This window comes from Mustelus asterias, chromosome 3 (genome assembly GCF_964213995.1).
Source record: "Mustelus asterias chromosome 3, sMusAst1.hap1.1, whole genome shotgun sequence".
Classification (NCBI taxonomy): domain Eukaryota; kingdom Metazoa; phylum Chordata; class Chondrichthyes; order Carcharhiniformes; family Triakidae; genus Mustelus; species Mustelus asterias.
In genome coordinates, this window is record NC_135803.1 from 33,107,166 (window position 1) to 33,132,582 (window position 25,417).

Sequence of the window (25,417 nt, forward strand, 5' to 3'; positions counted from 1 at the left end):
GGTTCTGAAGAATGTGGAGGAACAGAGAGATCTTGGGGTTCAAATCCATAGATCTCTGAAGGTTGCCACTCAAGTGGATAGAGCCGTGAAGAAGGCCTATAGTGTGTTGGCGTTCATTAACAGGGGGTTTGAGTTTAAGAGCCGTGGGGTTATGCTGCAACTGTACAGGACCTTGGTGAGACCACATTTGGAATATTGTGTGCAGTTCTGGTCACCTCACTATAAGAAGGATGTGGAGACACTGGAAAGATTGCAAAGGAGATTTACCAGGATGCTGCCTGGTTTGGAGGGTAGGTCTTATGAGGAAAGGTTGAGGGAACTTGGGCTTTTCTCTTTGGAGCGGAGGAGGTTGAGAGGAGACTTGATAGAGGTTTATAAGATGATGAGGGGGATAGATAGAGTGAACGTTCAAAGACTATTTCCTCGGGTGAATGGAGCGGTAACTAGGGGGCATAACTATAGGGTTCATGGTGGGAGATATAGGAAGGATGTCCGAGGTGGGTCTTTTACTCAGAGGGTGGTTGGGGTGTGGAATGGACTGCCTGCAGGGATAGTGGAGTCAGAAACTTTAGGAACATTTAAGAAGCTATTGGATAGGCACATGGAGTACTCCGGGAAGATAGGGAGGAAATAGCTTGATCTGGGTTTCAGACAAAGCTCGGCACAACATCAAGGGCCAAAGGGCCTGTTCTGTGCTGTACTGTTCTATGTTCTATATCTATTATTATTGATAGTTTCTGGGGATATTTTCTGGGGATCTATAAAGATCTACATCGGATTCATTTGACAGGCTCTGGTTTGTTTGCACAGCTAGAGATTTGGGGCTGATCAGATCCAAATTTGTTAATCTCTGTAGGAAGATTGTTCACTGAAAGACTGAACATCTTTCCTTTATGTTTGGATATCTGAGGTGTATTCATGCCTAACCACACAAACCCATGGATCCTGTGAAAAGCTGCACTGGAATGCTGATTTGCAACACCTGAACAAGTACAAAAATTATATGAGTACTTTCATTTTTGTTGCAATTTTCTAACCTTACGATATGGATAGGTTGTTCCATTCATCTAGGTTAGTTTGAAAGCCTGACTAATATTTCCAAAAAGTAGATTCAGTAAAAAATACCTTCTAAATCATGGTTTTAATGTCAAGAGATTGATTTCAGTCTGAATATGTTTAAATGTTGTGAAATATTTTTCTGTGCTCTTCCGTTTATGTGTATAATGTAACCTGTAAGTAAATCTGATCAACTCAGAATGTGGTGGATACACTACGTGGCCTTCAGACACTGTACATTGCAACCATGAGTAAGTGTTAATCTTGGGTATGCTAGAACATGCATGACACATAGAAGGATTCAGGTTTTGGACCTGAGGTGTGGCTTGGCCGACTTAGAACAAAGAACAAAGAAAATTACAGCACAGGAACAGGCCCTTTGGCCCTCCAAGCCTGCACCGACCATGCTGCCTGACTTAACTAAAACTCCCTACGCTTCCGGGGACCATATCCCTCTATTCCCATCTCATTCATGTACTTGTCAAGACGCCCCTTAAAAGTCACTACCGTATCCAGTTCCACTACCTCCCCCGGCAACGAGTTCCAGGCACCCACCACTTACTGCAACATATTTTTGTCATGAATGCAAGGCAGATGTGCTGTTCAAAGATCTGAACTGTAACACCTTAGTTATCCTGAAAGTTAGAAACCTGCATACCAACACTGATTTTTATAATGAATTGCAGCAATTACGAGATGTATGGCTAAAAACAGAAATAAAATGTGATTGAAAATGACTGTGCTATATTCATAAATTGTATGCATCAGTATTTGTGTTATATTCACGCGCTTTTTATATTTAGTATTTATGACGACATTAAGGCCATGGAGAAAATCAAGAACCACTGCAGTGATACCTAGTTCTGGCATTTGGTTGTCAGGACAGCTCAAGGAACTATCTGCTACTTTCACTGAAAAAGCGTATACTTCAAGATAACCTAACTGAGTTTTAAAATGAGAGAGTTGGTTCTGTTGGGATAGACAGGTTATTTTTAGTTGAATATGAATGGGAAAACTAAGGGGCATCAGTATGAAATACAGAAGCATAATGTTAGGTTGAATGACAGAAATTTTTAATGTGACAAAAAGGGTTGGATCTTCCATTTGGAGTCAGGACACTGACATCAGGATCAAATGCAGGTCTGACCCAGCTCTGTGTCGTGACTAAACACCGGGCATGGTTTTTATAGGATTGATCAATTAATGGGCAGATGACATGCCTGGCATTAAGGATGGTGATATCCCTCAGCAGCCCCACCATCTGAGTTGGAAGTTGTAGGCCAGAATTCTCCAACTTCGCCTGAAGCTGGGATTCTTTAATCCCACTGCTGTGAACGGAGATTTGGCTGAGTGTCAAATTATCCGTTCTCACTGGCAGTGGGACATGTCAGACCACAGAATTCTGGCCATAGATATCTGCGGAGAGAAAGAAGATGCTTCATAATGGAGGTGCCCTCTAAGATAAAAAGACTCGATTTAAAAATTGCCACAGCTGCTAGCTATGATCATAGAGGGACAACCCCTCCCTGGAGTGCCAGCAGCTGTTGTTGCGAGGTTGGGGGTGTGGGATGCTAGCAGATGGAAGTATTGCCTTCCCAAGTCTCCTGCCTGGAGATCACCTTCTGTTTAAGCGTGGGGCCGTCCTGCTGATTGGAAAATACTGGTTAGTGGGGGAGAGGGTCCTTTTACCACAATAGTCTACCTGCTGCTTGCGGGCAGATAGCTGTTCCACCCCAACCCACCTTCTTGAAATGGTTTAGGGGTGGCGAGATGCCAGCAATCTGACACGCAGGCCAGCAAGGTGAAATTCCCTGTCCTGTTCCCCAATATCGAGGTGAAAGTTGTCTTCAATCTCTGGAATAATTACCAAATGTGGTAAGAACAGATTCACTCCAATCCTTCAAAAATAGTTGGATGAATCCTGTAAGAATTAAGGACATTTCCTTTTATAGAAGGTAGTTGGAGGGCTAATTGATGTCAGTAGCTGCAGCCTCCTGAGGCCTGTTTGATTGCCTTTGATGGTTAGAAAGGAATTATTTAGGCCTGAATTTTACATTTGGGACACGCCCAAAGTCTGCACAGGCAGGAGCGGTGGTGAAACTCCAGGATGTTGCAAAACACATTACAGGCAACGAAATTCCTTTGAAATGTTGACACTATTATAATGTAGGAAGGGAGGATTGATAGCGGGGTGCAGATTGCATTGTGTCACCATGTTAGGTTGATTGGCCTTGCTAAATTTGACCCTTAGTGTCCTGAGATGTGTAGGTTAGAGGGATTAGTGGGGTAAATGTGGGGGTTAAGGCCTAGGTGGGATTGTTGTCGGTGCAGACTCGATGGGCTGAATGGCCTCTTTCTGTATTGTAGGGTTTCTATGATTTTCTATGTGACAGACTTAATGGTACCAATTCGCCAATTCATATTCTTTTCAGTATGCTGATTATATAAGTGTTTGTATTTTGAATTTGATTATTTAAACAGGTACTTCAGCAATAACTTTTATTTAAACTCATGCCGCTTGGCTGATCTTGGAAACTCTACAGATGAAACAACGCGTGCCAAAAGTACTGGAACTCTCACTAAATTTATAAACAGTGTCTGCTCCCATTTTGCATGTTTGCAGTCTTGTAATCCAATTGATTTTTCTTCCGTACTTCGTTTTTATCTGGAATCCAATTCCTTTTTTGACTTCTCTAATATTTGTTTTCACAGTTGCCGTCATTTGGTCTTACTTTAAACAAATTCACAAGCTAAGTAAATAATCAGAATTCATTTTACTGCTAATGTTACAATATTCAACTTGGAAATATACACTGATAAGGTATTTAACAATGATTTTGGTTTTTTTTGGTGCCAAACGGGATTGGATGTATAAAATGCAGCTTGTTCCACTTGAAGGTTCCAAAGTAAGCCTTGAACTTTTCTCACAATAAATCAAAGCAACTCTTCCCATAGCAAGATTCCAGGCTTCTGAAGTATTACATAAATATCAGCACGTAACAACATATGTAACAACATATACAGATACTTCAACATACGTGTCTAACTGATAGGGAAAATGTCTGCAGCACACTTGCACCAATTCAATGCTGAAACTGGATTGCACGACTGAATGCACAACTATGCATAAAAAATAAACATAAAACTTTTTTAAAAAATGATTGATCTCTAATATATATAATAAATTTGTTTTGACACAATATAATCTTTGTTAACATATACATTTATATCTGACGGACAACACAAAAGGTTGTTGCAGAGCAACGGAAATATTAAAATAATGGAGGGATCTGGCGGACATTTTCACTGAAAATTCAAAAACGATACAGTGTGACAACAAAATCTTGTGCAAATCACAGTAATGAATTCATTTGGATTGTGTTACGATACGGTTACCATACAATTAAAATAGATGACGGTAAATAATTTAAGTAACATTCATCTCCTGCCAGATAGAGTCAGAATCATAAGCCTGTTGTAACAAGTAAAATGCCAGATATAAATCTGCCACTTTTACACAGCAAAGGTAAACGCATTGTGCAAATGAGAGTGCTTTGGTCAGTGCCTGCTGGTTTACCTTGATTTGTTTGGGGATAAAATAGGTTAGAATGTAACTCCTAGGTATCTAAAAATGTCTCTGTTACGTTTAAGTTTATAATTTGGATATTTATGAAGCCAAAATCAGTCTAATGATTGCAAGTTGGCACATTCTTCGTGTACATGAGGACACAGATTGTCACATTATGAAATGCGTTTCCTTGGAATTTTTCACCAAAAGCTAGATTAAAACGTTTATATTTCATGGAGGTTAAGAAAACAGCTCCCCTATGTGAGAAAACAATTTTAGGCTCTGAACTCTCATTAAACACTGACTGCAATGACTGACATTCTGATCACCAGAGAGGAGTATTCTCCAAATCTACTTCACCTTAAAAAGATCACAAAACACATTTTTTTGCATGGTTTGTCTAAACTTTATGCTCAAACATTACTCTCTTGCCTTTTATTCACTGGTAGTCATGGGTTAACTGGATAAACCCCCCTATGTTTGACTCAACCATTACCATATAAAAAACACATTTCTCACACAAATTGATACCTGCCTCTCTTCAAGAGACATAAAACTTTTCACACCAATCAGTTTTATACCTTAGAAGGTCCACTACATTTTTGAAGATTGTTGAAACATTCTTTTGAAAGTATAACTACCTTGTGGTCCAAATAGCAATAAAATACAATTACAGCATGCAACCTGGTCCGCATACAGCTTCCACACAGCACTTTAAACTGAAGTATCAGCAACAGTCTGCAACACCTTTTACCAGCCATATTTGTTTGCCTATGTTCCATGCTAATTTTCGTCAGTTTTTCCCACAGTAGTTGTCTCAAGGGTGCAGCTAAAGGCCACTGCTAACAGAGCAGATGTTCGATAAATAGAAAACGCAATCATTTTACAGCAGTAAAAAGATGGCGGTTTTTCCCTGCAGATCAGAAACCATTTCCTGAGAAAATCATCTTTTCAAATGGCATTAGCAATCTCTTCTTAGTGCACCAATAAGTGAGTATGTATAGGCATCTTTATGCATGCTTGCGTATTGTTTGTGGGCAATTTCCACAGGCAGCTAAGGTTTAGATGTCACGTAATGAATCGGGCTGCTTATTATGTGTGTTTGGAAACATAGGAATAGAGCTAATAGCATGAAATACTGGTTTGGTTAGTCACAACATGCCAGGAGCTTGAACTCCAGTTTTAATTATGCCGTCTGAACTGTATTTAGTGTGGTTTGTTTCATCAAACAATGTCGGTAACTGGAGGTTCGAAATATTAAAATCTGCAGAAAATGAAATAGGATATGTATTCAAAAAACTTAGCCCCTGCTAATACTCATTCTATTATACCACCGAAGAGCATTTGTCATCAACTCATTACAAACAAGGAAACTCAATTCTTTATACACAGCTACATGATTCTTCAGCAGCGGAGTACTTTATTCCCACTTCATGTGCCCAGCTACTGAAGTGTACGCAGAATGCTGACTGTTGTAGGCCCGATTGAAGCCTAATGTTTAAGGGGTGTTGTAGGAAGTAACAAGCTCAGCTTTCAGTTCTGGTTCCCGAAGTATAGCTTCCCGCGTCTGAACTCTCCTTATCTTCACTATCAGCAAATGCTGCTGTGCACATATCGCTGTAAAAATCTGTAAAAGCGAATATGTTGTTACAAATTTCATTTAAAGTGTATTTGTCACTGTAAAGAATTAGTAAAATGGAGACAGATTTGGATACAAGGTTCTAACAGTTCAGGTTTCTTCCCATTGTTCTCTTAAACAAAAGGCACTGGGCGGGGTTTTCCTGCCCTTCCCATCGGCGGGATCTTCCGGTCCCGCTGACAGCAGACCCCTGCCAGAGGTTTCCTGATGTGGAGATGACGGCATTGGACTGGGGTAAACACAGTAAGAGTTTTAACAACACCAGGTTAAAGTCCAACAGGTTTATTTGGGAGCAAATGCCATTAGCTTTCGGAGCGCTGCTCCTTCGTCAGATGGAAGGAGACCATCTGACGAAGGAGCAGTGCTCCGAAAGCTAATGGCATTTGCTACCAAATAAACCTGTTGGACTTTAACTTGGTGTTGTTAAAACTCTCACAGAGGTTTCCTGGCAGCAGGGGTGAATTCATTGGGAAATCCCATTGGCAGCTGTGGGACCAGAAGATCCCACCACTGGTCAATGGCGGGTTGTCTCCCGCTGACGAGAAACATGTCACGGGGTGGGGGGAGTGGAGTGTAGAGAACTCTGTCCTCTGACTTTTATTGGGGTATAATTCTTTAGTGGACTATTGAAACTGAGCCCAATTATAATCACACCGAGGGCAAAATTTTCCCGTCCCCCCCCTCCCGCCCCCCACCCCAGGGATTGTAGCGGGTGGGACAGGACCATGCAAAGATCCGTTGACCTCGGGTGGGATTTTCCGGTCTTTGGGCAGGTGTGGCTGGAAACTCCCGCCCCTAATGTTTACAACAAGAGTCACTTGAGAAGAGATAGATACAAGAATCCTGACGGACATACTCCTCTGTTGCATTATGTTCTAGCTCCCACTTCTCCAGAAAGGATTAGGAAATTTAGCCAAGATCCAGAATTAATCCTAAGACTTCCTAATTGCATAACTCCCTGGGTGGCGCCTGTTGGGGTGGTGTTGGTTACAGAATGTGTCTGGTTAAAAAAGTCTTTGCAGTCTTCTGTATGTTAACAGCAAGTCTTTCTTAACTACTTGAAACAATATTCATATATTAAGTAAAGGATACAGGCAAGGAGCTATCTTCATGCCGCGGTCTTAACATTGACCCTTGGTCTGGGTCATCTGCCTTTTTACCTCATTACGTGGGTGGCACTGTCCACATTAACCCTGTATGTGCCAGATCCTTACATGACAGTGCCTTTACTCAGTTGCCATTGGGGGGGGGGTGGAAAATCTTGGCTATATTTGCTCATGAAGTGAATATTTAAATACTTATTACTCTAAATTCTATTAATTGCATTCTGAAAGGATATCTATCAGAATCAGTGCATCATTTTTTCAAATTAAACAAAGAACTCTGACCTGAATTATTATCAGTCTGATCAGGCTTCAGTTCTGAACCAACTGGTTGTAGAAGGTTGGAAGGAATCCATCCTGTTTTATAAGTTACCAAACTTCTCACTTTCCTGAAACAGTCACAATGCAGAAATAATGATTACAATCTATTGGTGAATATGTAGAGTCTGGCATTCAATGCAGGACTGATTGTCACACATTGCAAGAATCATGGAAAATTCTATCTTAATTTTTTTTTTGGAATAAACCTAAGGACAAGGCATGTTAGCATTTTGTAATTTAACACTTCTACTTTGGTTCTCAGTGTCAAAGTACTCCGAGGGTTAAGCACTGAATGGTCACATGTATAATGAAACTTGCTGAGACCTGGAATCCTCAGCCTCTGTAGTGTACGGCAGTCATTGCAATGGCAGGAGTGCAAGAGAAAGGCTGAAAATTAGGATGGGACCTGGTCATGTCGTAACTATTGCTTCAGATCTTTTTCAAGCTCTGAATACAGAACAGAATGTAGGAAAGGAGCTAAATACAAAGTAATAAGGTGTGGTGAACCATCGTTGGTTCCCACTAGATAGTACTGAGCCAGGGTCTGGCCAGTACTACAAGTATGTATATATGTTGCTGTTGGGGTTAGGGATGGGTTGTTCTACTTGTTGCTGTTGGGGTTAGGGTTGGGCTGTTACACCTTGTATTATAGTTATTATGGTACATCCCAGTCGGGCTCCGCCTCCTGGGAGAGGTATAAAGTAAGAAGTTTAACAACACCAGGTTAAAGTCCAACAGGTTTATTTGGTAGCAAAAGCCACACAAGCTTTTGGAGCTCTAAGCCCCTTCTTCAGGTGAGTGGGAATTCTGTTCACAAACAGAGCATATAAAGACACAGACTCAATTTACATGAATAATGGTTGGAATGCGAATACTTACAACTAATCAAGTCTTTAAGAAACAAAACAATGTGAGTGGAGAGAGCATCAAGACAGGCTAAAAAGATGTGTATTGTCTCCAGACAAGACAGCCAATGAAACTCTGTGGGGGTTACAAATAGTGTGACATGAACCCAATATCCCGGTTGAGGCCGTCCTCGTGTGTGCGGAACTTGGCTATCAGTTTCTGCTTAGCGACTCTGCGCTGTCGTGTGTCGTGAAGGCCGCCTTGGAGAACGCTTACCCGAATATCAGAGGCCGAATGCCCGTGACCGCTGAAGTGCTCCCAACAGGAAGAGAACAGTTTTGCCTGGTGATTGTTGAGCGGTGTTCATTCATCCATTGTCGCAGCATCTGCATAGTTTCCCCAATGTACCATGCCTCGGGACATCCTTTCTTGCAGCGTATCAGGTAGACAACGTTGGCCGAATTGCAAGAGTATGTACCGTGTACCTGGTGGATGGTGTTCTCACGTGAGATGATGGCATCTGTGTCTATGATCCGGCACGTCTTGCAGAGGTTGCTGTGGCAGGGTTGTGTGGTGTCATGGTCACTGTTCTCCTGAAGGCTGGGTAGTTTGCTGCGGACAATGGTCTGTTTGAGGTTGTGCGGTTGTTTGAAGGCAAGAAGTGGGGGTGTGGGGATGGCCTTGGCGAGATGTTCGTCTTCATCGATGACATGTTGAAGGCTCCGGAGGAGATGCCGTAGCTTCTCCGCTCCGGGGAAGTACTGGACAACGAAGGGTACTCTGTCCACTGTGTCCCGTGTTTGTCTTCTGAGGAGGTCGGTGCAGTTTTTCGCTGTGGCGCGTTGGAACTGTTGATCAATGAGTCAAGCGCCATATCCTGTTCTTATGAGGGCATCTTTCAGCGTCTGGAGGTGTCTGTTGCGATCCTCCTCATCCGAGCAGATCCTGTGTATACGGAGGGCTTGTCCGTAGGGGATGGCTTCTTTAACGTGTTTAGGGTGGAAGCTGGAGAAGTGGAGCATCATGAGGTTATCCGTGGGCTTGCGGTACAGTGAGGTGCTGAGGTGACCGTCCTTAATGGAGATGCGTGTGTCCAAGAATGCAACCAATTCCGGAGAGTAGTCTATGGTGAGTCTGATGGTGGGATGGAACTTGTTGATGTCATCATAGAGTTGTTTCAGTGATTGTTTACCATGAGTCCAAAGGAAGAAAATGTCATCGATGTATCTAGTGTATAGCATCGGTTGAAGGTCCCGTGCGGTGAAGAAGTCTTGTTCGAACCTGTGCATGAAGATGTTGGCATATTGAGGTGCGAATTTGGTCCCCATGGCTGTTCCGTGTGTCTGGATGAAGAACTGGTTGTTGAGGTATAAAGGTCACTGCTCTGTCTGGGACCCCTCAGTCTGGGATCGTGTATATAATTAGTAGCTTCGTTGTAACAGCAAATAAAAGCCTTTATTTCCTGAGCATCTCAAGCCTCGTGTGTGATAACGCTCATCAATTTTATTTGCTGTTAAGTAAACTCTCGTCGTAAAAAAAAATGATACAGAGAGTATGGAGCAGATGTTGAAACCTGAACATCTTACACTGGATCCACGTGCGGCGGGCGCCTCTAACATCTTCGACCACTGGTTGAAATGTTTTGAGGACTACCTGGCAGCCTCTGCAGCGGTCACCACAGACGATGACAGACTCCGGGTCCTCCATGCGAGGGTAAGCGACACCGTATACCTCGCGATCCGTGCGGCCACCGACTACACAAAGGCCCTCGAGCTTCTTAAGAAGCGTTACATTAAACCGCCAAACGAAATGCATGCTCGATACCTCTTAGCCACTCGACGATGGCAGCCCGGCGAAACGACGGAAGAATACGCGAACGAGCTCCTACAGCTAGCCAGGGGCTGTAACTGCAAAGCAGTGTCGGCAGACCAGAATATGAACGACCTCGCTCGAGATGCGTTTGTGGCGGGAATCGGATCATCTTATATCCGACTCAGACTACTGGAGCAAGGTAATCTTGACCTCACTAAGTCAATAAAACTAGCGGATACGTTGGAGACGGCCTCCAAAAGCCTAGTATTGTATCCTGAAGACCACGTGGAGACAACGTGGCAGGAGCAGTCGCTGATCCCTCCTCGTCCCTCAGGTTCGAAAAGCTGCGTGATGGCGTGCCCACACTCGGGTCTGACGACGGCAGCAGCTCCGGGCGGCCCGCGGTGTTACTTCTGTGGGGGAGTGAAGCATACTCGGCAACGGTGTCCCGCTAAAGCTGTGTTGTGCTCCGCCTGCGGTAAGAAGGGGCACTATTCGAAAGTATGCCGTTCTAAACTTACTTCTAGGAACAGCAGTGCGGCCTGCGACTCCCCAGAGCCCGGTTCTTCGTCGTCGGCATCGTCGAGGGTTTCGTCCACGTGCGAGGCCAGGACGACGCCATTACAGTCGACGGAGTCGGAGATGCGTGACCACCAGGGGTCGCTGATTTTGGCGCCATCACCCACGTGCGACCTATGGGAGCGGCCATGTTGGTCGGCACCGACCACGAACGACCAGCAGGGGTCATCTTCGTCAATCTCAGCTGCCTGCAGTGGCGCTCATGAACCAACGGTGGCGTCGATCATCCTGGACCAGGCCAAGCCTCATAGACTCGACAAGTCTATGATGGATATTCAGGTAAACAACCACTTGATTTATTGTCTGTTTGACAGCAGGAGCACTGAGAGTTTTATTCACCCAGACGCTGTGAAGCGGTGTGGCCTCCAGATCCAACCTATCAAACAGACAATTTCTATGGCATCAAGGTCCCGGTCTGTCACCGTGCTAGGGAGTTGCGTGGTAACTTTAACGGTGCAAGGCACGGTTTACGAGCGCTTCAAGCCCCTGGTGTTGCCGCACCTTTGCGCACCAATACTCCTCGGACTAAACTTCATGGTCCACTTGAAGAGTGTAACCCTACAGTACGGTGGGCCACTCCCTCCGCTTTCAGTGGGAGAACAGCAGCTTCCAAATTGCCCAACGCGCCCCGCCTGTAGCCTCTCGACGCTGAAGATTACCACACCCTCCCTGTTCCAGAATCTTGTGCCAGGCTGCAAGCCCATTGCGACTAAGAGTAGGCGTTACAGCGCTGAGGATCGGATCTTCATTCGATCTGAAGTTCAGCGGCTCCTCAAGGAAAGGATCATACAACCTAGCGCTAGTCCATGGAGAGCGCAGGTCGTGGTGGTCAAGAGTGGGAACAAACCCCGGATGGTCATTGACTATAGTCAGACCATTAATAGATACACGCAGCTGGATGCGTATCCCCTCCCGTGCATATCTGACATGGTCAATCAGGTTGCGCAGTACCGGGTGTTCTCCACCATAGACCTCAAGTCTGCCTACCACCAACTCCCCATTCGCCCAGAGGACCGACAATACACGGCTTTTGAGGCGGATGGTCGCTTGTATCACTTTCTCAGGGTTCCCTTTGGTGTCACCAATGGGGTCTCGGTCTTCCAGCGTGCTATGGACCGAATGGTGGACCAGAACGGGCTGCGGGCTACCTTCTCGTACCTGGATAACGTCACCATCTGCGGCCATGACCAGCAGGACCACGACACAAATCTCCTGAATTTCCTACGCACTGCATCTCGCCTCAATCTGACCTACAACAGGGAGAAGTGTGTATTTCGTACGCGCCGTTTAGCCATCCTCGGATACGTGGTGGAAAACGGGGTCATTGGCCCTGATCCAGACCGTATGCGTCCCCTCTTTGAACTTCCCCTGCCCGCTAGTGCAAAAGCACTGAGAAGATGCTTAGGCTTCTTCTCTTAATATGCACAGTGGGTTCCCAATTACGCGGACAAAGCCCGTCCACTCATCAAGTCCACTTCTTTTCCCCTAACACCAGAGGCTCGATTGGCCTTTGATAAACTAAAAGCCGACATCGCGAAAGCCACGATGCACACTGTTGATGAGTCCATCCCCTTTCAGGTGGAGAGCGATGCATCTGATTTCGCCCTGGCCGCCACACTTAACCAGGCGGGCAGGCCCGTCGCCTTTTTTTCCCGCACCCTCCAAGGCCCCGAAATTCGGCATTCAGCGGTGGAAAAGGAGGCCCAGGCCATTGTGGAGGCTGTCAGGCACTGGCGCCATTACTTGGCGGGAAAACGGTTCACCCTGATCACGGACCAGCGGTCCGTGGCATTCATGTTCAATAACACGCTGAGAGGCAAGGTCAAGAACGACAAGATCTTGCGGTGGAGAATTGAACTCTCCACCTATAATTACGACATCATGTATCGTCCAGGGAAACTCAATGAGCCCTCGGATGCCCTGTCGCGTGGAACATGTGCCAGTATACAGGAGGACCGTTTGCAGGCTCTCCATAATGACCTATGCCATCCTGGGGTCACTCGGCTCTACCACTTTGTAAAAGCCCGCAATCTGCCCTACTCGGTGGAGGATGTCAGGTCCATAACAAGAAGCTGTCGGGTATGCGCGGAATGCAAACCGCACTTTTACCGACCTGACAGGGCACAATTAGTCAAGGCCACTCGTCCCTTCGAAAGACTGAGTGTCGACTTTAAGGGCCCCCTTCCCTCAACAGATCGGAATGTGTACTTCCTCAACATCATTGATGAGTACTCGAGATTCCCTTTTGTTATTTCCTGCTCTGATACATCCGCTGCCACGGTTATTAAGGCATTCCGTGATCTTTTCACCCTGTTCGGGTACCCCAGCTACATTCACAGCGACAGGGGCTCGTCGTTCATGAGCGATGACTTGAGGCAATACCTGCTCTCATACGGGATTGCCTCTAGTAGAACCACGAGCTACAACCCTAGGGGTAACGGACAGGTGGAACGTGAGAATGCTACAGTCTGGAAGGCTGTCTTACTGGCGTTGAAGTCAAGAAGTCTTCCAGTCTCCCGTTGGCAAGAGGTGCTCCCTGATGCGCTCCATTCCATACGCTCACTCCTGTGTACGGCAACCAACGCTACTCCCCATGAGAGGCTGTTTTCATTCCCTCGGAAGTCTTCCTCTGGGACCTCATTACCGTCTTGGTTGACATACTCAGGACCTGTCCTCCTGCGGCGACATGTAAGGGCCCGCAAGTCTGACCCGTTGGTCGAACAGGTCCATCTCCTCCACGCCAACCCTCAGTATGCCTATGTGGCATACCCTGACGGGCGAGAGGACACGGTCTCGATCCGAGACCTGGCGCCAGCAGGGGACGTAGAAACCCCTGTCGCTCCCATACCCCGTGTTAGAAACCCCCCAACTATTGTTTCCCGTCCGGACACGGCGCGGGCAGCATCGGGACCATTACTTAACCCTTTTACTCCCGTGTACAGCTTGCCTGAGTCCAGAGGATGGTCGCCACTTCAGGGCGTGTCGGAACTCAACGGATTATCATCACCTCGGGGTCAACTGGCCCGTGAGACAGTGGAGGAACCGTTGGACATCGCCTTGGGGAGAACGCCACCACGAGTGCCTACTCTGGTGTCATCGCCGGTGTTGAGGAGGTCACAACGACGGTGCGGTCCCCCTGACTGTCTGAACTTATAGACTGATGACAAATTATTCTGTTTTTTTTGTACCCCGCCGGCCTTTGTCTTCAAAGGAGGGGTGAATGTGGTGAACCATCGTTGGTTCCCACTAGATAGTACTGAGCCAGGGTCTGGCCAGTACTACAAGTATGTATATATGTTGCTGTTGGGGTTAGGGATGGGTTGTTCTACTTGTTGCTGTTGGGGTTAGGGTTGGGCTGTTACACCTTGTATTATAGTTATTGTGGTACATCCCAGTCGGGCTCCGCCTCCTGGGAGAGGTATAAAGGTCACTGCTCTGTCTGGGACCCCTCAGTCTGGGATCATGTATATAATTAGTAGCTTCGTTGTAACAGCAAATAAAAGCCTTTATTTCCTGAGCATCTCAAGCCTCGTGTGTGATAACACGCATCATAAGGTAATCTTTTAACTTTTTAAATCAATGGATTATACATTTAATTTTTATCCTTGGCTCTAACTTGCTTGTTCATTCAATTATCTTCTTGCAATTATTCTCCTGTTTGCATTAAATAATGTTCAGTTTTTAATTAAGCCATTGTAATTTGACAATGATTGCAATCATTCAAAGTATAGCATCAATACAACATGGATAGCAGAAAGATTAATTAACTATGTAACTGTCCATGTTTATAATATCATAATCTTTATCAAGGAGGCATTATGGCTCTCTTTTCTGTTGACTACTCTTGCCTTCCCTTGGATTTCTTTATTTCCTTAAATTTTGTTTATTCCACCTCCTATTTAATATTGTCGGAATTAATTTAACTTTGAAGTGACTTGGAAGCTAAACTGATAGGTGCTGTTGCTGTCGACTATTTGTTCATTTATCATTCAACTCACCACTGTCCCTCTTCTCCCTCTTGGAGTACCTCAACCACTTCACCATTCTGCACTGCAAGTTCCTCATTAGACTTAGTTTCATAAGTGCCTTCTACTCGGAACAGACTTTGAGCCTGAAATGAAAAAAAGTGTGAAATGTAGACTGGTGATAAGAATCCAAATGCAGTGTTGTAGTTTTGCAAAAACAGTGTACAAAATGCAGTTTTGAAAAGATTTACAGAGGGAATACAATGCTACATCAGGACATGTGGTAATTTATTGCAGTCCAAGCAATTAAATGAAACGTGAAATGAAGATTTTCTTAAGAATGGAAATTAAATAAATTATTTAATGGAGTAACATTTATCAATTATTTTTATTCATTTGTGGGACATGGGCATCACTGGCTGGCCAGCATTTATTGCCCAAGCCTTGTTGCCCGAGGGCAGATGAGAGTCAACCACATTGCTGTGGCTCTGGAGTCACATGTGGGCCAGACTGGGTAAGGACGGCAGATTTCCTTCCCTAAAGGACATTAGTGAACCAGATGAGTTTTTCTGACAATCGACAATGGTTTCATGGTCATCAGTAGATTTCTAATTCAATAATTTTTTTATTGAATTCAAATTCCACCAGCTGCTGTGGCGGGATTCGAACCCTGGTCCCTGGAACATTAGCTGAGTTTCGGGATTAATAGTCTCGCGATAATACCATGAGGCCAATGCCTGCCATTACATAGTATTTTAGGCTCATAATCAAAGTTTTTGTTAAAACAATTCGTTTGCAAATCATCTGTTGCGACATTTCAATAATAGAAATATGTTAACTATTTTCAGATTTATCACAAAATATTTCCAAAGTTGCCAAGTCCATATTAGTGTAACAAGCAGCAATTAATCTTATAGATATAGGGCTCCCACAAACTTTCACTTAAACCTTAAAATCCTTTTCAGTGTCTCTAGTTTTTCCCCCAGGGTTAACACACATCCAAAGATAGTCTTAGTATTCAACCCTGATAACAGGGTCGGATGTGCCTTCTTCGGTTCAAAATGTCAGCTCACCACCATCTTGTCAAGGGCAGTTAAGAATGGGCAACAAATGCAGGCCTTTTAAAAGTGTGAGAAAAATAACCTGAGCTGTTTAATGCAATGTGACATGCTTAATGGACACGGAATAAAGTTTAAGAAAAATGTTTGAAATGAAGAAAATTGCGATGAATATTAATGTGACTGACAAGCATATTTGCATGGAGAATATTTTTAATTGAAATAGTTCAGCAGAAATGAACAAATTGTGTTGATATAAGAGCGCGACACAATTTCATGTTGCAGGTTATTGTGAATTGAGACTGTATTCTGTATAAGGTCTGTTCAAGATCAAACAGCTCACCAAAGACATTCAAATTATCAAAGTAAAACAGGAGCTGGCAATGGGATTACGTTGCAATGCCTCGAAAAAACAGTTAGCACCTTAATGCCTTTCAGAAGCTTTCTGAAAGAATGTACTTTCAGAAGCACTTTGCAGCTTTGAATACATGTCCTATTAATGATGTACCATTTCCTGTAAAAGCAAAAATGACACACATTTTCTCAGAAAGAATTTGGACAGATGAACGTTCTAACCAAAATAGGGAGCTTACCGCCTTTGATGTGGTCATAGTGAAAATCATCGGGTAACACCCAAAAAGCATGGGATCGATAAAGCAGAAAGAGGAATCAGAAGTCAAAGTTATTAATTACAACAATAATTTATTGCCTAGTAAGCACATAACAACATCCAGTGTACAGCAGGCCTTGATATGAATTGCTGATACCCTGCACTCAAACGGCCATATAATTTCTTTCCATAGAAATGTAAATGAAATCAGAAGTTGAACCTTGACTGTCGCACCAAGCAATTCAGCAACATCAGTCGTCGGAAGCAGCAGCTCAGGAGCACACAGCTGGGGCGTGTCAAATATCAAAGGTAGATGATGGAATGTGATAATGAGGAATTAATCAAGAGGAAACAAGGGGTAAATAAGTTTCTCGAGGTTTGTAGGACTGGAGGAGGTTACAGACATGGACAGTATGTGAGCCACAGAGGGATTTGAACACAAGGATGGGAATTTTAAAATTGTGGTGTTGCTGAGCTGGAAGCCAATGTGGATCCGCAGGAACTGGGTGAAGAGTGAACGTGAATTAGTGCGAGCTTGGATTCGGGCAGCAGTGAATTGAAGGTTATGGAAGATGGGAAATTGACAGGAGAGAATTGGAAAAGACAAATCTGGGGGTTAAAAAAGAGGCATGGATAAGAGTTTCAGCAGTGGATGTGCCAAGGCAGGGGAAGAAACCAGTGTTCCCAAAAACAACCCAAAAGTTCCACAAACTGCACACAACTAGGCCCCTTTCAGTTATCATGAACGTGCAGTCACGCAAGCACATTTAAAGGGGGCATTCACTTAAATAAATTGCTTGCACACGCCAAACAGAAGTCAAAGGTACATTGGTGGAGATGGGTAATGTTATGCAAATGGAAGTATGCCGTCTTGGTGATGGAGAGAATATGGGATTGGAAGCTCAGCTCAGGATCAAATAGATGCTGAGGTTGCAACTGATCTGGTATAGTCTCAGAGACTTCCTGTTTTATTTAGCTTCTTGCCAAAGTTACTATTAAAACCAGGAGAATCCCTGTGGCATTTCAGGGTCCAAAAGTGATTATTATACTCAAAATATATGCAAACACATGGCATGGCATCCAGTCAGATCTCAGCCTGACCACTGTCCTTATACAGCACCCTTGCCAAATAACTCAATAACTTTAATAACAACGAGTGTCATTCAAGAACATCTTAACTGAGGTTGCAATGATATGACATTTCTTGTAACATCTCTTTTGAAAGTGAGGTTGGGTTCATCAATCGTTTGTTTTCCTTTGTGACAAAAATATGCTTACAGATTTATTAGATGTTTCATCATCCATATCAGAATTAGAAAGTTCATCCATACTTGAAGGAATAGTTTCAAAATCTTCTGATGTGTCCAATGATGGGATTGGTTTACATGACCAGCCTGAAATTACAAATAAATACGTCTGGTTAATTAATATCTGCCAACAACAACTTTCATTTATGTAGAAACTTCAATGTAGAAAAACATTCCTCCGAGAGTTCAGTAATCCTCTTCTATTTCTGGTACATTGTGCTTCCTCAGATTCCTTTGCCTTACTATTAGTAGTTATGTCGTCAGCTTTATAGGTCTAAGGACTGGAATCCCCATCCTAAACATCTCTCCTCCTTTTGGGTGTTCCTTTTGTCTCTTTGGCCAAACATCTGGTATCCTGTCCCTATGATGCTTTCAAGTCAAACTTTGTCTGATTATGCTCCTGTGAAGCACCTTGGGACATTTATCTCTGTTCAAGCTGCTATATAAATGCAAGTTATTGTTGTTCAACAGACCTGACGTTGGATGACTAAAACAGTTGGACAACCAAAATGCTCGAATCACGTGAATTTGAAGGAACATGTTTGGAGCCATATCAGGGGAATAACCGCAACAGAAGAGAGTAAAAACGTTACCGATGAAAAAGGCATCAAGGTAGAGGTTAAAAGTGATGAATGTAACTTGTAATACTTAAGTCATGTCATTGTAGTAAGTAACAAATGGGGAATATGAGTTTGAGATAATTCACAGCCCCTTATTACTCCCCTAGACTTGAATTCAGATCATTTTGAGAACTGTAACAGTTTGCGCAGCTGGTGGCCTCTGGGGAACCGTTTTCAACATTTTTACAATCTGAAAAACATCAGGGGCGATTCTCCCAAAAACATTCTAAGCGCCGAGTTCACGTGAAAACTGGAGTAACTCTCGCTGGTTTTTTAAACCATGATTTTTAGAATAAATCTCCCACGCTCCGAGCACTGCAGAGTGCCTCAGCACAATTCACACTGAAAATCAGTGGGCAGGGGCTATCCCTGCTGGAGAGGCCGGCAGCATAGCGCTGAGCGGGCCAGTGCGCATGCGCCGATCTGTCACAGCGGAGACTGGCGCAAGTGCAGTAGCCAACCTCTCGATCGTTGGCCAGCCCCGCGACCCTGCATCACTGCCCCTCCAACACCCCCCCCCCCCCCCTCCCCCCCCAACCTCCCAATTGCTGGTCTCCCGGACCTCTCTCTGGGCCAGCCCTGATGTCTCCCCCACAATCCTGATCTCCCGACCCCGTCCCCCTGGTAATCCTAATCCCCCCTCCCCTGCAGTCCTGACCCCCACTCCGGCAGCCTCCTCCCAGACTTCAGTCACAGGTTCGCTAATAGGGTGGAAATGCCGATTTTCAGTGTGGAACTGATGACTCCAAAACACTTGGATTCGGAGACGTGCAGAGGCCATGGCGCCCAGTGGGGAGTCCGCTAAACAGCCTCCACTGATGTTTCCCGATCCGTTGCGCTGCTAGAGCACTCATGATGTGGAGATGGCGGCATGCCTTTAAGACTTGATTACCTGTAAAGACTCGCATTCCAACCATTATTTTGTAAATTGAGTTTGTGTCTTTATATGCCCTGTTTGTGAACAGAACTCCCACTCACCTGACGAAGGGGCAGCACTCCGAAAGCTTGTGGCTTTTGCTACCAAATAAACCTGTTGGACTTTAACCTGGTGTTGTGAGACTTCTTACTGCTAGAGCGGGGCAGGGGGCTGGGAGAATCCCCCCCAATATCTTTGCCCTCTAGTTTCTGTCCTTTAAACAACTTCCCATCCATGCATCACATTTGTGAACCTTAATTTTATCCACCAGCCTTAAATGCAACATTTATGAAAATTCATATACACAAATCCAATACCAGAGTACTCCTTCACTTGTTAAAGTGCCTTCCTTTGAATCATATGCTGCCACTGGCAAATTCTTTAACATGACCCTATTAGCATTATCCATGCTCACGAACTCACGATGTGGAGATGCCGGCGTTGGACTGGGGTAAACACAGTAAGAAGTTTAACAACACCAGGTTAAAGTCCAACAGGTTTATTTGGTAGCAAAAGCCACACAAGCTTTCGGAGCTCTAAGCCCCTTCTTCAAGTGAGTGGGAATTCTGTTCACAAACAGAGCTTATAAAGACACAGACTCAATTTACATGAATAATGGTTGGAATGCGAATACTTACAACTAATCAAGTCTTTAAGAAACAAAACAATGTGAGTGGAGAGAGCATCAAGACAGGCTAAAAAGATGTGTATTGTCTCCAGACAAGACAGCCAGTGAAACTCTGCAGGTCCACGCAACTGTGGGAGTTACAAATAGTGTGACATGAACCCAATATCCCGGTTGAGGCCGTCCTCGTGTGTGCGGAACTTGGCTATCAGTTTCTGCTCAGCGACTCTGCGCTGTCGTGTGTCGCGAAGACGTGGAGAACGCTTACCCGAATATCAGAGGCCGAATGCCCGTGACCGCTGAAGTGCTCCCCAACAGGAAGAGAACAGTCTTGCCTGGTGATTGTTGAGCGGTGTTCATTCATCCGTTGTCGCAGCGTCTGCATAGTTTCCCCAATGTACCATGCCTCGGGACATCCTTTCTTGCAGCGTATCAGGTAGACAACGTTGGCCGAATTGCAAGAGTATGTACCGTGTACCTGGTGGATGGTGTTCTCACGTGCGATGATGGCATCTGTGTCGATGATCCGGCACGTCTTGCAGAGGTTGCTGTGGCAGGGTTGTGTGGTGTCATGGTCACTGTTCTCCTGAAGGCTGGGTAGTTTGCTGCGGACAATGGTCTGTTTGAGGTTGTGCGGTTGTTTGAAGGCAAGAAGTGGGGGTGTGAGGATAGCCTTGGCGAGATGTTCGTCTTCATCAATGACATGTTGAAGGCTCCGGAGGAGATGCCGTAGCTTCTCCGCTCCGGGGAAGTACTGGACAACGAAGGGTACTCTGTCCACTGTGTCCCGTGTTTGTCTTCTGAGGAGGTCGGTGCGGTTTTTCGCTGTGGCGCGTTGGAACTGTTGATCAATGAGTCGAGCGCCATATCCTGTTCTTATGAGGGCATCTTTCAGCGTCTGGAGGTGTCTGTTGCTATCCTCCTCATCCGAGCAGATCCTGTGTATACGGAGGGCTTGTCCGTAGGGGATGGCTTCTTTAACGTGTTTAGGGTGGAAGCTGGAGAAGTGGAGCATCGTGAGGTTATCCGTGGGCTTGCGGTACAGTGAGGTGCTGAGGTGACCGTCCTTAATGGAGATGCGTGTGTCCAAGAATGCAACCGATTCCGGAGAGTAGTCTATGGTGAGACTGATGGTGGGATGGAACTTGTTGATGTCATCATAGAGTTGTTTCAGTGATTGTTCACCATGAGTCCAAAGGAAGAAAATGTCATCGATGTATCTAGTGTATAGCATCGGTTGAAGGTCCCGTGCGGTGAAGAAGTCTTGTTCGAACCTGTGCATGAAGATGTTGGCATATTGAGGTGCGAATTTGGTCCCCATGGCTGTTCCATGTGTCTGGATGAAGAACTGGTTGTTGAAGGTGAAGATATTGTGGTCCAGGATGAAGCGGATGAGAACTCACACCCAAGATAAGGGCATTCAAGCATCACTACCTGTGTTCCGATTAATTTCAATGTCCTAACCTGTTGTGTGAAATATTTGCACACAAGGGGGCGGGACTTACAACAGCTTCAGCAAAACAGGAAGTTGTCAAGGGGAACCTGCTGGGGGCATAAAGGTAAATTTATCCCCCAGGGGGAGAGGGACATGCCCATGCCCCCTGGCACTACCCCCTGGCAGTGCCAACCTGTGTCAGGGGATGTGTCATGGACAGGCCCTCTGTGGAGACCCACTGAGGGAGGGGTTTCCGCTTATGTATGGGGCGGGGGGGGGGGGCGCGGGGGGGAGTGTTGTCCCATTGCCTGCATTGGGGGTTGGGGGGGCTTGCCCTGTTGCTTGTGGGTGGGGTTTGTCCCATTGTTTTTCTGAGGTTTGCTCCATTGCTTGAGGTGGTGGGGGCGGGATTGCTCTCTGTTACTTGTGGGAGGGGGTTTATGCTGTCGTTTGTGTTGTGGGAACTGCTCTGTTGCTCTCCCCCACTCCCTTGTCCTTGGGGAGTGGGGAGAGTTTCTTTTTAATGCAGATTGGGGCATCCTTTAAAGATGCCAACATGATCTCTGTGGACCTGGTGTTGTTGGCTCTATCAGGCCCCATCTTGACGGCAGGATACAACCCCCCCCCCCGCCCTCCCCCTCAACCCCCTGTGTACAGAGAATCTGGAGAGAGAATGTGGCTCTGTAGCTGGAGAGCTGCACACTGGCTTTCCCATTGAAACCAACACTGAAAAAATATCGAAAGATTCCGGCCAGTAAGGGAGAGTTGAAGAATAGATATGCTCATTGAATCCCTGTATTCTGATCACACTTTAAGAAGGATAGCCCAGAAATTAAGAGTTGAGGGCCCGTAGAGAAAGCTATGGATAAGGAAGTTAGAGGGCTGGTCCCCAGTTCAGGCTTTGTACAAAACTTTGGTAGTTCTTCACTTTGCAAAAACAAACCACGTGCTGAAGAACAATTTCATGTCATGGAAAGGCGTATTTAAACTTTTATCATCAAAATGTAAGAATGTCCCGATCCCGCACTCAAGTAAAAGTAATAATGCGGATGCTGGAAATCGGAAGTAAAAACAGAAAATGCTAGAAAAACACATGCGCCAGGATTCGACCGTCACGCCTACCGCAGAATCGGAGCGGGCAAGGGGCGCACAACAGAAATGTCTGTTGACTTCGGCAGGAATTTTCGGTCTCGCTCAAGCGAGGCCATAAAATCCCCCCTGTGATGTCATACAGCATTGGGGCGATTCTCCCAAAAGTGCTGGATTGGCGGGAAAACTGTTCTAAATCCCGACAGTTCTGTCAGTTCAGCTTCTCACCTGAATCTCCGCACTCTGTGCACTGCAGAGGTCCCAGTCACAAATCTTATTAAAAACCCAGGGGAGTCTGACAGTTCTGGAACTCTGCGCATGCGCAGTGGCTCCGATCTGTCAGTCTCCCTGTTTGCTGGCCAGCCCTGGACTCCCGCAGTGCTGCCCCTCCAGCACCCCCCATGGCCTGATTGCGGCCCCCACAGCAATTCCCGGGCCAGACCTGACCTCCCCCCCCCCCGCCATTCCGGAGCGCCCCGACGCACGGCCCACCTCCCCAGCAGTGGCGATCTCCCCACCCTCCTCACCCTGGCAGACTGCCCCCCTCCTCTCCACCCCAGGGTCAGACCCCCCGGAGGCAGCCCCCCTGGTAGACCACCCCCCCAGCCCGCCATAATGGCTGCCCTCCCTCCATCCCAGACTGATCCTGTCTGCAGAGTGGCAGTGGGACCCCCACCCCAACTCATCACCCCTAGGCCCCGCCCACAATAGGCCCCACCCTCTTGACTGCCCAATGCCCGATCGGCAGTGCCAAGGTTCCCCCGGACATGGGCGCCTTGCCCCTTGGGCAGTGCCAGAGCGCCAATGCCCAGGGGGCACCACCACCCCGCCGTTCGACCCCCTGGGGGGCCCCGATTGCCCCCCCTTCATTCCAGCGGGGTCTCCCGCTAGTTCCCCGAACATGGGGAGCTGGTCTGAATCCCACCGGAATGAAGTACTCCTGGTGGGGCGGGAGATTCAATCGGGACCTGAAAGTTCCCGATAATGAACTGATAAACATATTTAAAATACATTTTAAAAAGATTTAAATTACTTACCTGTGTTCCTGCCGATTTCCAGCGTGATCTGGCCGGTGACTGTCCGCCGGTTCTGGGAGATGCGCATGCGCTCCCGGTGCATGTTCCCAGTTCAAGGCCGGCGATGCGCGTCTCCCACCCCGACCCGCCAGAAAAGTTGTGGGTCGCGATGGGAGAATCACAGCCATTAACTCTGTTTCTCTCTCCACAGCTGCTGCCAGACTAGCTGAGTGTTTCCAGCATTTTCTGTTTCTATTTCAGATCACGTGTTTGCTGGCTTTGATGCGATTTTGGAAACAAAGGCCATAATTGACTCGTTGTCAAGATCGCCATCCAGTGAAGGGCACCGGGCGAGGGGAGGAGACGTGAGTTTCACACAGCTGGCCAGCTGTAACAGGCAAACAGCAGCTTGTTGTTATTGCGGTGACTATTTCAGCCAGAGGAGAGCAGCAGGACAGCATCAGGTCACGCGCCCGGATCAGGGCGACCCTAGGTTTCTCAGATGCCTCCCTCAAGGTTCTTCTGAAGGAGATGGGAGTGGGGTGAAGTGCTCTGTTCCCTGACAGTGCCGGGAGTATGTCAGCCAGCAGGCGAGGCAGGGGTGGCTAGAGGTGACTCATGCTACAAGTCGCTGTCGCATTGTGAGGAAGATGTGGGTTTAGTGCTGCTCGCGTTTGAATGGTCTGATCAGGAGCTGTATTTTATGTTCCCCTGTGGGTGTATTTTTGGTGAAGAGGGTACATAAAGTAGGCACCCCACCACCTTCCCCCTACCTCTGAGCTCACTTCTGAAACCAGCAGCCCATCCACCATATTAAAATAAATAATCAAGGATCAGTTGAGCTTGTTAACATGCCAACTGACCCCAATAATACACTGCCCATGTTATTGAACAGTTGGTGAATGGTAGAATTTGAATTTTTTAAAAATCTGGAATTAACAATCTAACATTAATCATGAAACCATTGCTGATTATCATAAAAATCCATCTGGTTTACTAATGCCCTATAGGGAAGGAAATCTGCCGCCCTTACCTGGTCTGGCCTACATGTGAGTCCAGACCCACAGCAATGTGGTTGACTCTTAACTGCCTTCTGAAATTCAAGGGTAAATGTTGGCCCACATCCCATAAATGAATTTTTAAAAACTGCATTTGCTATTGGAAGCAAGTTCCCATGACCACATTCTTATATCTATCCTTATCTTATGTCTATGACGGGGTCAGAGGAGAGTGGGAGGGGGGACGGGGATCCTACTGCTGAGGAGGGATATTATCGGGGTTTCTGTGAGGACGAAGCCTGCACCATCACACTGTTCTCATCATCCTCCATCATCTCACTCTCAATGGGTCCCCAATCCAGTTTAGAATGGATGGCACTGAGTGAATCGCACTTCACTGATGAGCAGGAGAAGGTGAGGGAGGCAGAGGCAGCACTTGAAGGCCCGAGGACAGTCACAGACAATTGGGAATTGATCCATAATGTAGGAAGTAACACACAAGATGGTTATACTTGGAGCAGCAGCATGAGATGTGTTGGGGTTCCCTGAGGCAGTGCAGAAATGGCTGAGAATGGAGGTGGCTGTTCGTCACGTGTGTTCCACCATACCTCAGGCTTTTGAGTCCATGAGCTTCTCCATAGAGGGAGTGACCAACATTGTGGAGAGTCGGAAGTGGCATCATTAACTCTGTCTACACTTCCCACTGCCTCGGAAAAGCAGCCAGCATAATTAAGGACCCCACGCATCCCGGACATTCTCTCTTCCACCTTCTCCCATCAGGAAAAAGAGACAAAAGTCTGAGGTCACTTACCAACTGACTCAAGAACAGCTTCTTCTCTGCTGCCATCAGACCT

The 25,417-nt window shown here is 46.0% G+C and overlaps 1 protein-coding gene across 1 annotated transcript in view; it reads right to left on the reverse strand.

The window, feature by feature from the left end:
- Nucleotides 1–3,812: 3,812 nt before the first annotated feature.
- Nucleotides 3,813–25,417, reverse strand: part of mcf2l2 (MCF.2 cell line derived transforming sequence-like 2) — a 334,271-nt gene continuing 312,666 nt past the window's right edge. Inside the window, exons 30-33 of the mRNA XM_078207045.1 lie at nucleotides 17,836–17,951; nucleotides 14,923–15,035; nucleotides 7,652–7,755; nucleotides 3,813–6,251 (exon numbers count right to left, since the gene is read on the reverse strand). Of these exons, the coding sequence (XP_078063171.1) occupies nucleotides 6,151–6,251; nucleotides 7,652–7,755; nucleotides 14,923–15,035; nucleotides 17,836–17,951 (434 nt within the window). The 3' untranslated portion in view covers nucleotides 3,813–6,150. The remainder of the gene's footprint in view (nucleotides 6,252–7,651; nucleotides 7,756–14,922; nucleotides 15,036–17,835; nucleotides 17,952–25,417) is intronic.